Genomic DNA, 13,208 nt, shown 5'->3' with positions numbered 1-13,208 from the left:
TCTCAGGGTGATACAGTGATTTAATAATGTGTTAAATCTGAGGAAACTGCATTTCATGGATTTATTTAGTCAGTGGGTTTAGACATTATTTATAGATTAAACAATATGTCCCTTATTTTGTGACGAGCTGTTTGGATATGTAGGAAATTCTCTACTGATAATCGTAGAAATTATTCTGTTGGTATATTGATATTTTTTTGTGTTGTGAACACAGAAAATAGGTGCAAGTCTTAGAATACTAGATCTTTTCTTTTCTACATTGAGGATTGTGTACAGCATATGTTCTGTAGTGCATTACTAGTTTGTTAACACTTGTTAAATTGTTACACTACAGTTATGCAATGGTTTACAGAGTTCACAAAATTATTTTTATCATCTTGAGTATTAAAATAATTTTTCATCTGAAATGTGTGAATACTTTTTTGTCTCAAAACACAATTTAGAGAACAACATTCTGAAAAACACGGTGATTCTTAAGGGTGAAAAAACACATTTATTACATTACAGTGACTTGGAAAAATATTTATATTATCTAAAAAAAGTCTTCCCTGAACAATTACAATTACATTTTTCTGAGGAGACTTTTGAAAATGACAACTGATGTAGCATTAGCTTTGGCATGCTTGTACTTCTGTACCTATTTGAACTTTATGGCACAATGGTTTCAAATAGGTAGCATAGCAGCTGCTCAGCCTGGAGGAGAGAACGCAACATAAATAAGTGCAAAGGTTACTTGTTGATTAAAACAAAAAAAACAATATTACATGACAATGCAACAAATCTTAAAGGGGACATATCATGCTCTTGTATTTTGGGTTTCTACTAGAACATGTTTTCATGCTTTAATGTTCAAAAACACATTATTTTTCTGCTACTGTCTGTCTGAATATACCTGTATATGAGGGTGTTAGGGGTGGTTTGAGAAAGGCCCAAGCTGTGGGTGGAATATTCTAATGAGCCTGCATGTGACATAGGAAGGGGAGCCAAATCTGAATGTCTTGTTGAATCACATGTTTTCTGATCTAATCCGCCCACAAAAAACTGACTGGGTTTTCTTATTTCACATTTTGTGTGTTGGTAGACACTCCAGATACCTAAATGTATGAGCACAAGCACTGAAAAAGCGAGTTTTTCATATGTCCCCTTTAACACAGCATTGCTGGTTTACATAAAGCAGCTAAGTACACAATTTGTGTTAAAGGTAACACTTCATTTTACAGGTCTGCAAATTTCATGGTAATTAGGTGATGATTAGCAAGTAACCCATTTCTTTGGAATTACTGCCAAATTACCCCAATATTTATCTCAAAATTTACTGAAAATTACTTTATTAAAAACATTATTTAATAATTATATTCCGCTATTTCCCAATAAGCAGTAATAAATAGCTGGTAATTTATTTAATACATTTCCAGGAAAAGAATACAAAGTTAATTGATATGCTTTATTTCCATGTCTGATGGTAAATAGATAATAATTAGCAAATAACTTCTTTAAAATTTCTTTAAAAAAAAAAAAAACTCCCTGAATCATGACATTAGCTACCAGGTTACATTTGTGTAGACAATAAGTCACACAATGGTGAGATTTGTGCCTGATCAGAAGTGTCTTCTATTAGTTTTGGTTTTCCAACTCCGATGAAGAGCAGCACACAGCCGTTTCTCAAGCCTAAGGGCCCTATTTTAACCATTATATGCTTTTATAGCATATCATTATTAAATAATGTTTATAATAAAGTAATTTTAGATCAATTTTTAGTTAAATATTGGGGTAATTTGGCAGTAATCCCAAAGAAATTTCAAATATGTTACTTGCTAATTATCACCTTATAACCATGAAATTTGTTACCATGTTAATCTATTAAGAATAAATAAATGTCTTGAAGAAAAAGATGAATTATATTCAGAATTTACCTCGTTCTGACTCTCTGGGTAGATGATCATTTTCCCCACTTTTTCCAGGTCTGACCTCTCCTTGTAAATTCTAGTGTAACAATGAAAGGCACAGGGAAAAAAGTCATTAATATATAAATATTCTCCATGTATGCACAATAGGTTTGAGTTGTCTTCTCCTATACCTTTCAAAGATCAAGTTAAAGCCGGTCACAACCGCTTCCCCTTGCAGAGCCATGATGAGACAGGGCGCCATGTAAAGATGAGCCATCTTTTGAGGGAAAACAAGAGACCAGGGAAAAAAATCAACTGCTGATTTCTCCGTTTATAAGAAAGTAAGCCAATTTAGCCAATCTTCTCACCCTCTCATCTCCTCTTGATGACACCTTCAGTGTCTCAGCGATGTGTTTCCTCTGCTCGTCATCCAGTGTGCTCATCCGCCCTGCCACCAGATGGCAGCCTAACCTCAGCAGCTGCTCCAGCACGTCCAGCTGGGCTGGCACTACGCTGAGAGGTGGAGCATTTAAGGGTATCAGCAGACAGGTTGTCTGCCAGAGAGCAATGTGTATCCCTGGTACCAATAAACAAGCAAAACAGGACATTTGTGACAAGTTTGACAAAGGTCATCTGGAACGGAGTCGTATTTCAACATCCATTCCAGAGGAGTCGCTGCCAAAGTCACAATAAATGATTAAATCATTTAACGTGACTCATTTTGCTTTAATAAATGATTGAACCATGCAATGTTCAATGACTTTAAAGTGGGTTAAATGTAACGACAATAGTCAGGAAAACATGCCTGAACATAGGGCATAGCCTCGTTCTGCATAGTTTACAGCATTGCTCTTAACAAGAGTTATCAATACTCTGTTAATCAGAATAAAACCAGACAAGTAGTCCAAACCTCGATTTGGTCCTGATTCCATTGAAGGTGACACAGTTTCCTGGTCTACAGGGGCCAGTGTGCGGCTCTGTTCACGCTCCAAAGAGGCTAACGGGTCCGAGCGCATGCAGAGTATCTGAAACAAGAAAACCAGGCACAAAATGTGGGTCTTTTATCAGTCGAAAGTGCAAAAACCAAGTACTGAGTCCTGTGTGTGACATGCATACCTGCTCCTGTCTCATTGTGCTGGTCTCAGTACAGCAGAGCCCTTCTGGGAAAAACCTCCTCACATCCTGAATTGCTTTCTGATATGATCTTGATCCTATAACATTGGTTACAGGCATTTAAAACATACAGTAAGGCAAGGCAAGCTGTTTACATAATGCACTAATACTGTAGCATACATAGCAGTATATTTGCAGTATACAGGGCACTGACCATAGACGCCATTGTATGAATGAGCCTTGCCATAATTGGTCCACATGGATGAGTCCTCTTGGTCCAGCACATCCAGCAGCCTCTTCACAGCATCCTCGCCCTGGAGGCAGAGAGCCAATGAGGAGCCAGAGCACAAGTACTCCACATGGGCCGCCAAGTCTGAGGCGTCCTGCACAACAACAGTTAACACTATCAATTATCAAGGATTATGTGTTTTTGAATGAAAGGAAAGCTTATTTTTTCTGACAGATAATCAGTTACACTCTCTGCAGGCAGTAGTGAGGCAGCAGAGCTGTTGTTGTCCAAGGTCACGACACGCAGGCCCACCAACGTGAGGCCTCTCGGCTGGAGTTTGTGGACTATTTCAGCCAGAGCGCGATTCCAGATCGTTGGCTTGAACAGGCACACGGTGAGCAGCATCTGTGGATCTGAACAGGAAGTTCAGACTCTGTCACTTAAAGATGTATCTTTTGATTATCACATCAACAGTAACAGAATGCACAGAAATTAATTTAGATCATGGTAACACAATAATATAATACACTTTGCCACTGTTATACATATTATTATGATAATACATCTGATTTGTGATGTCAAGACATACAGATCTTATATACTGTATGTGCTGTCTTGAGCCTATGAGGAAAGAAAAATGCTCTTCTGGCAAATTACAAAATACACAAACCTTTTGTACTGCAGTTCTGGGGAGGTAACTTCCGAACTGGGTGTACACTGTGGTCTGTAGAGGATAGAAGTGGGGTGATGAGCCTTTTCCCAGCATATACGCACCAGACTATCTGCTTATTTCCCCTTAAAGGACCAATATATCATATATTTTTATTATATATTATTTTAATATTATTATTTTTGATATTATATATCAGCCTTCTGCAGACATGGAAGCAAGCTAAAAAAAACTGGATGAACAGACATAACATAACATTAGATTCTACCCGACCTGAAAAGATGATTCCGACTTCTGCTTCTGGCCAGAGGCTAACGCCGTTGTGTCTTGAAGGTAACCCTCAAATTGTGAAAACGTACACTGCTATCAGTCACACCAGAAGAGCGGACGGGCCACGGCTCCAATGTTTTGAATTTGGACTGCTGTTACCTATTTTAAACTCTAGCTTTCTGTTCCTTTAATTCCTCCTTAAATGTTGTGATAGGCTCAAATACTTCAAACTGGAGCATCCCCTCAAGAGATTTGATTTTAGACTTGGTATCTAATGTTTTTTGTTTGATGTCATGTTTTATACAGCACTCAACAAACCTACCAGGAATCATCTCGTGCTCAAAGAAGAAGAGGGAGGCTTGTCTGGAAGCCACTTCAGGTGTGGGTGACATCAGGACACTGAGGTTAGCGGGGGAGTCCTGTGGTAGGAGCTTCCTCAATGAGACCAAAGCATCCACCCGTCTCAGAGCACACACTAGGGCAGGAGAGGACATGAGATTGTCCACGCTGTCCTGACAGAGCTGCTCGCCCACCTCGTATGGACTCAGTTCCTGAGCCTCAAGTCGAGTCAACGCAGGCAGCCACTTCAGGCCGAGCAGCTTGAATCCTGTATATCGAGATAAGTTAGGAGAATTATGACTAAATGACATACTCACTGATGAGTTCATTCAGTAAACTGTGTAGGCTGCTATGTGTATTTGCTTATGTACTGTATCTTGTTTGTTTACTGCCACCTCCAGTTCCAGAAGCCAGGACAGGCTGTGCTCAAATACAGTTGAACTTCACCCACCTTCTGGCTCTTCTGTCAGCACTCTGTGTAGGAGGCTCAGGCCTTGGCTCATGTCCTTCCCACTCAAAGTCAAAATCGCCACCTGCTCCACGTCGGAGTTGGACGAACACTTCTGATGGGACAGGATCACACCGGAAGGATCTGGCACGGCCCACATACACCTAACTAAAAAGAAAATACACATGAAGGGAAAGAGCAGAGGAGCATCTACGACTTTACAGACACTGAACACACAGTTCTTACCAAAGGTATGGAGCAGGTTACTGCTGTAAGGTACAGTGTGGAAACAGAAGCTGGGCTCTACTGTGTGAACACCATCAAGTCTGGAGTGGATGCAACCCAGAAGCTTTTGTGCCTTCAATTCTCTCATTAGTGCTGAAAAATATAGCAACTGCACGGTTATTTTATTGACAAAGAAACAGGGTTATGCAGACTTTTCACATTATTACACCCAAATGTACAGAAGCCCTGAGAGCCCAAAAAAAATTCTGGAAATCCATTTTCTAAACTACTAAATAGTTTCTCTCATGTGTTTATGACTTAAGGCTAAGAAGTTACTGACATTTTTATTAATTTGTGAAAACAATTGACAAAAAAAAAAAAAAATTGGGGCTTTTTTTTTGTCAGGATAATTTTCCTAAAGGCCCAGACACACCAAGCCGACATTAAAGAACTAGCGGCGATGAAGGCTGACTGTTGCGTCGCCTCACGTTGCCTTTGTCTTGGCCGACAAGTTGCATTTGAACACACCGCAAAGACTACAGCCGACGGCCAGTTAGCACGGATGTTCTGTGCCTGCATGAGAGGAAATAACTCTCCACACCAGCAGGTGGCGGTAGTCTGTATTTGTCATTCAAAAAGGGAAACCGGAAGACCGAGGTTGGCGGATACACAAGCCGTTGTTATGATACGTACATGAAACAAAGCGCCGTTTGCCGACAGTTTTCACACCACTCTCACTCACCGCTTAGCTTCATTCCAGATGGCCATGTCGTTGTGAAAATATCCGTGTTATATATAGATGAAAAATGAAAAGAGCCTTCCTCTTGACTTTATTCGTTGGCTTGCTTTCCTCACGTCCGTTTCTCTTCTCGTGCACTGATTCGTTTAAGCTGAACAATCAGAGTGATTTCTCCCACCGACGGGCTCCACTGCCGATTCTACATTCTGCATCGGCCAAAAAGCCTCCAACACGGGCAGACTAGAGCCAACGGTGCAGGACACACTGAAAAAAAACTAGGCCGACAGAGATTCACTAATGGCCCCAAACTGTCCCAATGGCCAACCGTCGGCTTGGTGTGTCAGGGGCTTTAAGTGTTTGTTGTTGTAATACTAATTTCGGCCACAAGAGCACCCCTACCCCATGTTCTAAATGCATTCATGTTTTTTTCTTTCGCCTCTTGTGGTTGAAATAAGTATTACAATAAGGAAAACACTTTTATGTACCAAAACTTTTCACAGATGAAAAAAAAAGATTATAGAAAGATTATCCTGGAAATACATTTTTTTCACCTGTTCTTAAATCATAAACACAGGGGAGAAAACTATTTAGATCAGACTTAGAAAATGGATCACCAAAATTTTTTTTTCTCACTTGCCTCTCAGGGCTTCTGTACAATGTTTACTTTTGATATAATTTATGGAGATGAATTATGCTGTAGATATAATTTGAGATGTAATTCAGACCTGCTGGCAGACTAAAACTGTGGTGCACTGCATTTTCTTTCCTCAGTAACAACACCAGACAGTGAGAGGGCAGCTCCAGCTGACCTCGATCCAAGGTCACAGTATGTGGAGTGCAGAACACAAGTGCCTAGAGAAAAAGTAATGAATACAGAAGTACAAGGAGAAATCAGTGTTTCCTTAGAGCCAAACAACTGGAAATTTGGCCCACAGTTAGAGGCACATTTGCTGCAGAGATCACATAGAAATGTCTTAATTAGATTGTCTAATAACCAAAATCCATTGTCCACGAAGCAAATAGTGTACAATAAAAAATAATCAATTATTGACCTTTACCCATGAGGTTTAATAAAATCTCATCTTTCTATTCTACAGACTGTTCTTGTACCTGCTGGTTGGAGAGTCCAAGGACCGCAGCTCCATTGCTCTGAAGCTGCAGCCTCTGCAGCCCCAACAGACAGAAGCCTCTGCGTTCACAAACAGCTAGCAACTGGCCGTAGCAACATGGAGGCACGGCGGGCGACGCCACCAGGAGTAAGTCAGCTATGCGGAGGGGAGAGAGGAAGGATTAGCGGCTCCACTCAAGTAAAAATCTTTGATCCTTTTCGCAAACAAAATTTCCCTCAGGACAGTAAAGATGAAAGCTGAAAATGAAATGTGGACAGAGGCCAGTTTTCCCTCTTTTGAAAGTTTTGGCTCCTCGTTGAGTTGCAGTACCGTTCGTTGTAGCACACAGAAAGGAAGATGATCTACTTAAATTCCTCAGGCTGCCCCCGACTCTGTCATCCAAATGTACACCTCTACAAACAGAAATGAGGGGCACAGATTACAGAACTATTAGAATTAAAAACAGTAATAAAAGAACTATGCTTCAGTATATACTTAAACCCTCTTGGCTTTAAGGAATTTCAGCTATAGAATGTCCTGCTGAAGATATAATCAGTCTTTAACATCAATTTCAGGAGATTCACAGTATTTTATCAATTGCCTGTAGGTATATTAGCTTCTTGAAAGGTGTCAGTTTTCAACCTTTTTTGGACATGAAAATTTTGATTGGCAGTCGCATCATTTTTGAAAAATAAATAATTATAAGCAATTTTTGTTTATCCACAGGGCCTTCCTTCTTTATGTTTTCAATTTCCTCTCACAATTGGTCAAAAAAGTCTGAGAAATAATACAAAATATCACACTATCGAATGACATTTTGACAACAAACCTATTCAGAGGTCCTGAGTTTTGAGTCTGTGCACTTCCTCCTCGAAGTCTTCCTGAAAACCACAAGCACAGATCCCTGTGGACCTGACTGGCCAGTCGAGGGGAGAAGAGGAGTGGAGGCTTGAGAGGGTTCAGATCTGTCTCTCTGAGCATCAGAGGATCTAAGGAACTAGCTAAATCTTTCAACGCTGAGTGGGCACGAGGGCCCCGAACGGCGAGGGCAAGAACAGGCTGGCAGGTCTCATCGGTTCTCTGGATAACTGGTACAGCACCTATGAATCAGAGGGAGAGTTTTTAAAGACTATTTCAATTCAATGAAGACACTGAGAAAGGCCACAGTTGGATCCAGGATACACACCACACCACTGAGCTAGAAGGAGTTATTTTATGACCAGACAGATTTAGTTATGTCCTACCAGCACTGTCACTCAGGAGCTCCTGTGGTGGATAAAGGAGCCGCAGACCACACACGTCGAGTCCTGAGTCGAGAACAAACTGGAGGGTGTAGTGTGTTACGAGGGGATGTAAGAGGAAAGCTTTGCGCCCCAGAGCAACTGATACCTGCAACAAAAATGAGAGCAAACGTATACTCAGTTATTCCACCTTTACTGCCTCTGATTCAGTGCTTCTTCTGAAGGACGTCATGCTCACCTCTGTGTGCAGCTCTCGTGTGGTCTCTCTCCCCTTACAAACACGCCCCTGAGTATCCATAGTCTGCCAGTAAAACCCTGGACTGGGACCAAATGTCCTGTCTATAACCTGAAAGACAAAGCCAAGGGGACAGAATATAGTCAACAGAATGTAAAAATCATCTGTCAGAGTGCTTGAAAATGATATTAAATCACACTCTCTGAAGAAAAAAACACCTTGTTGTTGGAGGTGGTGGAGATGAAACAACTCAAACAGGAAGAGGGCAGATGGATGGGTGAGGCATAGGCTTGTTGGTCCAGCAGGTTTTTGAGCTGAGGAAGCCATCGAGCGATTAGATTGAGCGAGGTCTCAGAGAGGAACCTGCACACATGCTTATAGAAAGGTATGTGGATGTCTATGTCCCTTTTCTACAAAACAAACAAAAAAGGACAGCATCAGCACAGACATTTGAAAGTCTACAGAGTAAGTTTCTCCTTTTTTTTTTTGCTATTCACCCTTGGTGTATAAGAGTGACGAGCCACAGCTAAAACGTGCAAAGCCAGTCCATCCTCTGTCCACAGCTGCTGAAGTCCTGCAACCCAGAATGGGACCTTTGCACCGACCTCGTCTTCATCATGGCGTGGCTCTGGGCCAACCTGATACACACATAAACAAGTGATCCTTACATGGAGCATGAATTCAGCTTTACAGATAACAAACATTGGCACTAGTGCTATCAATCGATTCAAATATTTAATTGCGATTAATCGCATGATTGTCCACAGTTAATCGTGATTCATCGCAAATTAATCGCACATTTTTATCCGTTCAAAATGCATCTTAAAGGGAGATTTCTCAAGTATTTAATACTCTTACCAACATATCAACAATGACAAATGAGAGAGAAGCCACTGCTCACTAACCAAAGACAGAAACCAAGCCACTAAAGTGTTGTAAATGTGTGATTTGGTTGCAGCTGGATTCAGATGTTTTCTCCTCCCATGAGCTCTAGCTCCAACCACGCCAGGACTGGAAAGGTCGACGATCAGCAGCATACGCCCCTTACTCTCAATATCTGCTGGTAGTGTACTGATTGACTGCAGATGAGATGCTTCCTGAAAAACAAATCATAATAAGTGTAGGCCATTTTTTTATATAAGTACTGTACATTTAGAGTTTTGTGGAACTCACAAAATCATAAAGAACATCCGTCCTTTCAGCAGCTGACTGCTTCTGGTTGACAGATCTGGGTGGATGAAGTATTTCCAGTTGCTTAAGAATCTGCTGCTGTTGTCCGTGTTGTAATGTCTGCTTAACTTGTTGTCTCTGTTGGTCTCTAACAAAAGCATTGCCATGGTTAAAATATGTGTTCATTCTCGATGATGTGCTGAATGAATAAAGAAAAAATGCATACAGTACCTCTGATGCTTTGGCTCTCTGATTGTACTTTGCTGAGTTTTCGGTGTGCTTTCCACTTTAGGGTTTCTGTGCTCAAACTGTACATGTGAAGGTTGTTTATTTTCACACAGATGGTGTGACTCATGGCTACATGTAGACTCCACAGGCGTCTCTTTCAGTTCTTCTGCTTCATATCCTGGCACCGAATATGAAGGATCTGTACATTTACTGGGATATTTATTCCCGTTTCTATTCATCTCCCTGATTTTCCGAAGCAACATACTCTTGCCAGTCACTTCCCTGGAAGCAGAGAAATCACAATATGAACTGAAACAGAATGTGCCGGACTGAAGCTTGTCAAATGTTTCTAATGCAGGATATATTTACCTGTCCCCCGTCCGTGATCCAGCATGCACTTTAAGATTGGCTTTCTTTGCAGGAGGTGTTTCCTGGTGGGTGTTGAATTTGCCTGGTGACTCTGATGAAAGATTTGGGGATGTTCTTGTTGGTTTTATTGAAGGCTCGGGGCAACGAAGGTCAATATAAACAGTGGGGCATTCCTGCTGGCTCAGCTGCAGCTCGGCCTCCGTCCCCTCCGATGATTTGTTCCGCACATTATTCTGTCTGTATGAAACAGCTGATTATTATCATGATCTTACAAGTTTGGTCACATTAGCAGTGATGTGACTTACCTGATGTGGTTTGAACTTTTCACAGGCTCTGACGCAGACTTAGATGACTGGTTGTTACAGTAAGCAACTAGTCTCTCCATTATATCCCCCTGGGATCTGTCCCTGTGACCATCTGTGAACAAAAATTGGGTTGAATCTATAACACAAGGTAGTAAATGACCCTTAATAAACCCTTAATTGTTCGCTATAGCTACAGAGTTGTGTGTTATAATGACTTACCTGCATGTGTTTTCGAGGGTTCAACTGACACGCGTTGTCGCAGAGGCAGCCCATCCTCTTTCCAATTTTGGAGGACATCATCCAAATCCCACTGGTCAAGCCTCTGAATGTTGGTGTGAAACAAAACCAATATTATTATTTTTTATAAGAAGCAGGGCTGTCCAAGTTAACGCGATAATAACGCTTTAACGCAAATTTGTTTTATGCAACATGTGTTTTTTAGGTTGTAGCGTGCTCAGTTTTTAAACTAGACATCATATAAATGTAGAAAACCTAAGGAATCCATTGGTAACAGCCATGTTAATTAATCACACATTTTGAACGATACAAAATGTGTGATTAATTTGCGATTAATCGTATTAACTATGGAAAATCATGCAATCAAATATTTAAGTCAATTGACAGCCCTAAAAAGAAGCTATAACAACAAGAGAATATTTAACTGCATTAACCATAACCATAAGAATATCCCTAACCTGTCGTAATTTCCCAAACTCACCGCAAATGAGAGAACGGGAAACTCTTCATCAGATTTTGTATTGTCCACAATTGGTTTTATAGAGTCATCCAGCTTGGCTCTGTTCAACTCCACAATACCTCCCTCACGAGCCTTTAATGGGGAAATAGGAAAGGACAGGTTGCATATTTATTAGTGCAGGCCTACGTACATGATACACTGGTGTGAACAGTGGCTGTAGAGCAATATAACCCACCTCAACATCAGCATCACAGTGTTGTGTACCCCGCTGAGTTACAGTAGAGCCTTCTGCCATTTCATCATCATACAACTTCACACTCTCTTCTGTCCAGCATGGCTGAGATACAGGTTTCAACAGCTCCTGATGCAGAAAACACACAAATGGCAGTGATTATGTTTGTTTGGGGGTCCTGACATTACTATGATTAACACTCATGAAACTGATTTATAACTAACTTACCTCTATCTCGTCATCACCCATTGAAAATAGGTCAGGGAGCTTCAGGCCAGCTGGTCTTTGATATACGGTGACAATCTCTTCATTCTCGGACTGAAAAGTAAGGGGAACCATTATTTTGGTGTTATTTGACGTTGTAAATAAAGGTATATAGCTAACGTTAGTTAACGCTACATGTATTTCCCATCACCATCCGAGGGGAGGAGGTGGAGGTGGAGGTGGAGGTGGTGGACACCTACAAGTTCCTGGGAGTACACACAAACAACAAACTGGACTGGATCGACAACACCGAGGCCCTCTACAGGAAGGGACGGAGCAAACTGTTCTACCTGAGGAGGCTCAGGTCCTTCAACGTGTGCAATAGGCTGCTGCAGATGTTTTACCAGTCTGTAGTAGCCAGTGTCCTCTTCTTTGCCGTAGCATGTTGGGGGGCGGGGGGGGGTAAACACCAACCCAAGGGATGCGAACAAACTGAACAGGCTGGTGAGGAAGACTAGCTCTGTGGTTGGATCTGAACTGGACGATCTGGAGGTGGTGGCAGAGGGGAGGATGAGGAAGAAGCTAGACGCTATCCTGGATAACCCCTTCCACCTCCTCCATTATGAGCTGGTCAAGATGAGGAGCACCTTCAGCCACAGACTCATCCACCCTCGGCACAACACAAAGTGCCTGGGTCAGTCCTTCATGCTGGTAGCCATCAGGCTCCATAACCAAGGCTGACCCCCATATGAGAACTATGAGGACTTTAAGAACTTTTAACATGCACTATCTACCTTTAAACATGCACTATCTACCTTTAAACATGCACTATCTACCTTTAAACATGCAATGTCTACCTTTAAACATGCACTATCTACCTTTAAACATGCACTATCTACCTTTTAACATGCACTATCTACCTTTTAACATGCACTATCTACCTTTTAACATGCACTATCTGCCTTTAAACATGCACTATCTACCTTTAAACATGCACTATCTACCTTTTAACATGCACTATCTGCCTTTAAACATGCACTATCTACCTTTAAACATGCACTATCTGCCTTTAAACATGCACTATCTACCTTTAAACATGCACTATCTGCAACCATCTTGGACTTTAACCACTGGCACATATGTACATATTACATTTATTTATTGCACATACTAAATGTATTTATTGTACAGACTGTACACACTACGTTCACCCATTCACTCTGTATCTTTTATATCTCTATTATTGTTTTTATCATGTTTGTATGTTGTTGTCAGTTAGCTAGCAGTCATAGCACATTTTTTAGGAATAAAAAACAACAACGTACTGATGAAGAGTCGAAGTCGATGGTCGGTATATGTGGTTTCACCTTCTCCAGGATTGAATCCCAACACGACGAATGATTCAGCTCCATCACTGTGGATCAAATAAAGCAGTTTCTCTCCTGTAACGTTGTTGTTTAATGTGCCTCATAACTGTGAGGCTCCTTGGTTACCATGGC

General features: G+C 41.1%; 1 protein-coding gene across 1 annotated transcript; it reads right to left on the bottom strand.

The window, feature by feature from the left end:
• Nucleotides 1-456: 456 nt before the first annotated feature.
• On the bottom strand, nucleotides 457-13,208 carry LOC119502485. The gene is made up of 29 exons (XM_037793502.1): nucleotides 13,035-13,208; nucleotides 11,734-11,823; nucleotides 11,509-11,634; nucleotides 11,295-11,405; nucleotides 10,796-10,898; nucleotides 10,577-10,688; nucleotides 10,272-10,508; nucleotides 9,906-10,184; nucleotides 9,678-9,822; nucleotides 9,410-9,601; nucleotides 9,002-9,142; nucleotides 8,723-8,914; nucleotides 8,508-8,615; nucleotides 8,273-8,417; nucleotides 7,858-8,128; nucleotides 7,359-7,441; nucleotides 7,030-7,184; nucleotides 6,645-6,771; nucleotides 5,202-5,333; nucleotides 4,959-5,123; nucleotides 4,491-4,775; nucleotides 3,475-3,641; nucleotides 3,214-3,382; nucleotides 3,003-3,097; nucleotides 2,797-2,911; nucleotides 2,255-2,463; nucleotides 2,078-2,163; nucleotides 1,914-1,983; nucleotides 457-693 (listed from the first exon to the last, which is right to left on the bottom strand). Exons 1-29 carry the CDS (start codon nucleotides 13,119-13,121, stop codon nucleotides 649-651), a joined length of 4,242 nt encoding a protein of 1,413 aa, XP_037649430.1. The 5' UTR covers nucleotides 13,122-13,208; the 3' UTR covers nucleotides 457-648.

Source organism: Sebastes umbrosus, chromosome 14 (genome assembly GCF_015220745.1).
Source record: "Sebastes umbrosus isolate fSebUmb1 chromosome 14, fSebUmb1.pri, whole genome shotgun sequence".
In the NCBI taxonomy this organism is placed as follows: Eukaryota; Metazoa; Chordata; class Actinopteri; order Perciformes; family Sebastidae; genus Sebastes; species Sebastes umbrosus.
This window is presented reverse-complemented; position numbering and strand designations above follow the sequence as displayed.

Coding starts and splice junctions, on each gene's coding strand:
- LOC119502485 (XM_037793502.1), bottom strand. CDS start 13,121: ATGGAGCTGAATCATTCGTCGTGTTGGGATTCAATCCTGGAGAAGGTG. Junction 11,635..11,733: donor TGGGTGATGACGAGATAGAG/GTAAGTTAGTTA, acceptor TTTCTGCATCAG/GAGCTGTTGAAACCTGTATC. Junction 3,383..3,474: donor CACTACTGCCTGCAGAGAGT/GTAACTGATTAT, acceptor GTTGTTGTGCAG/GACGCCTCAGACTTGGCGGC.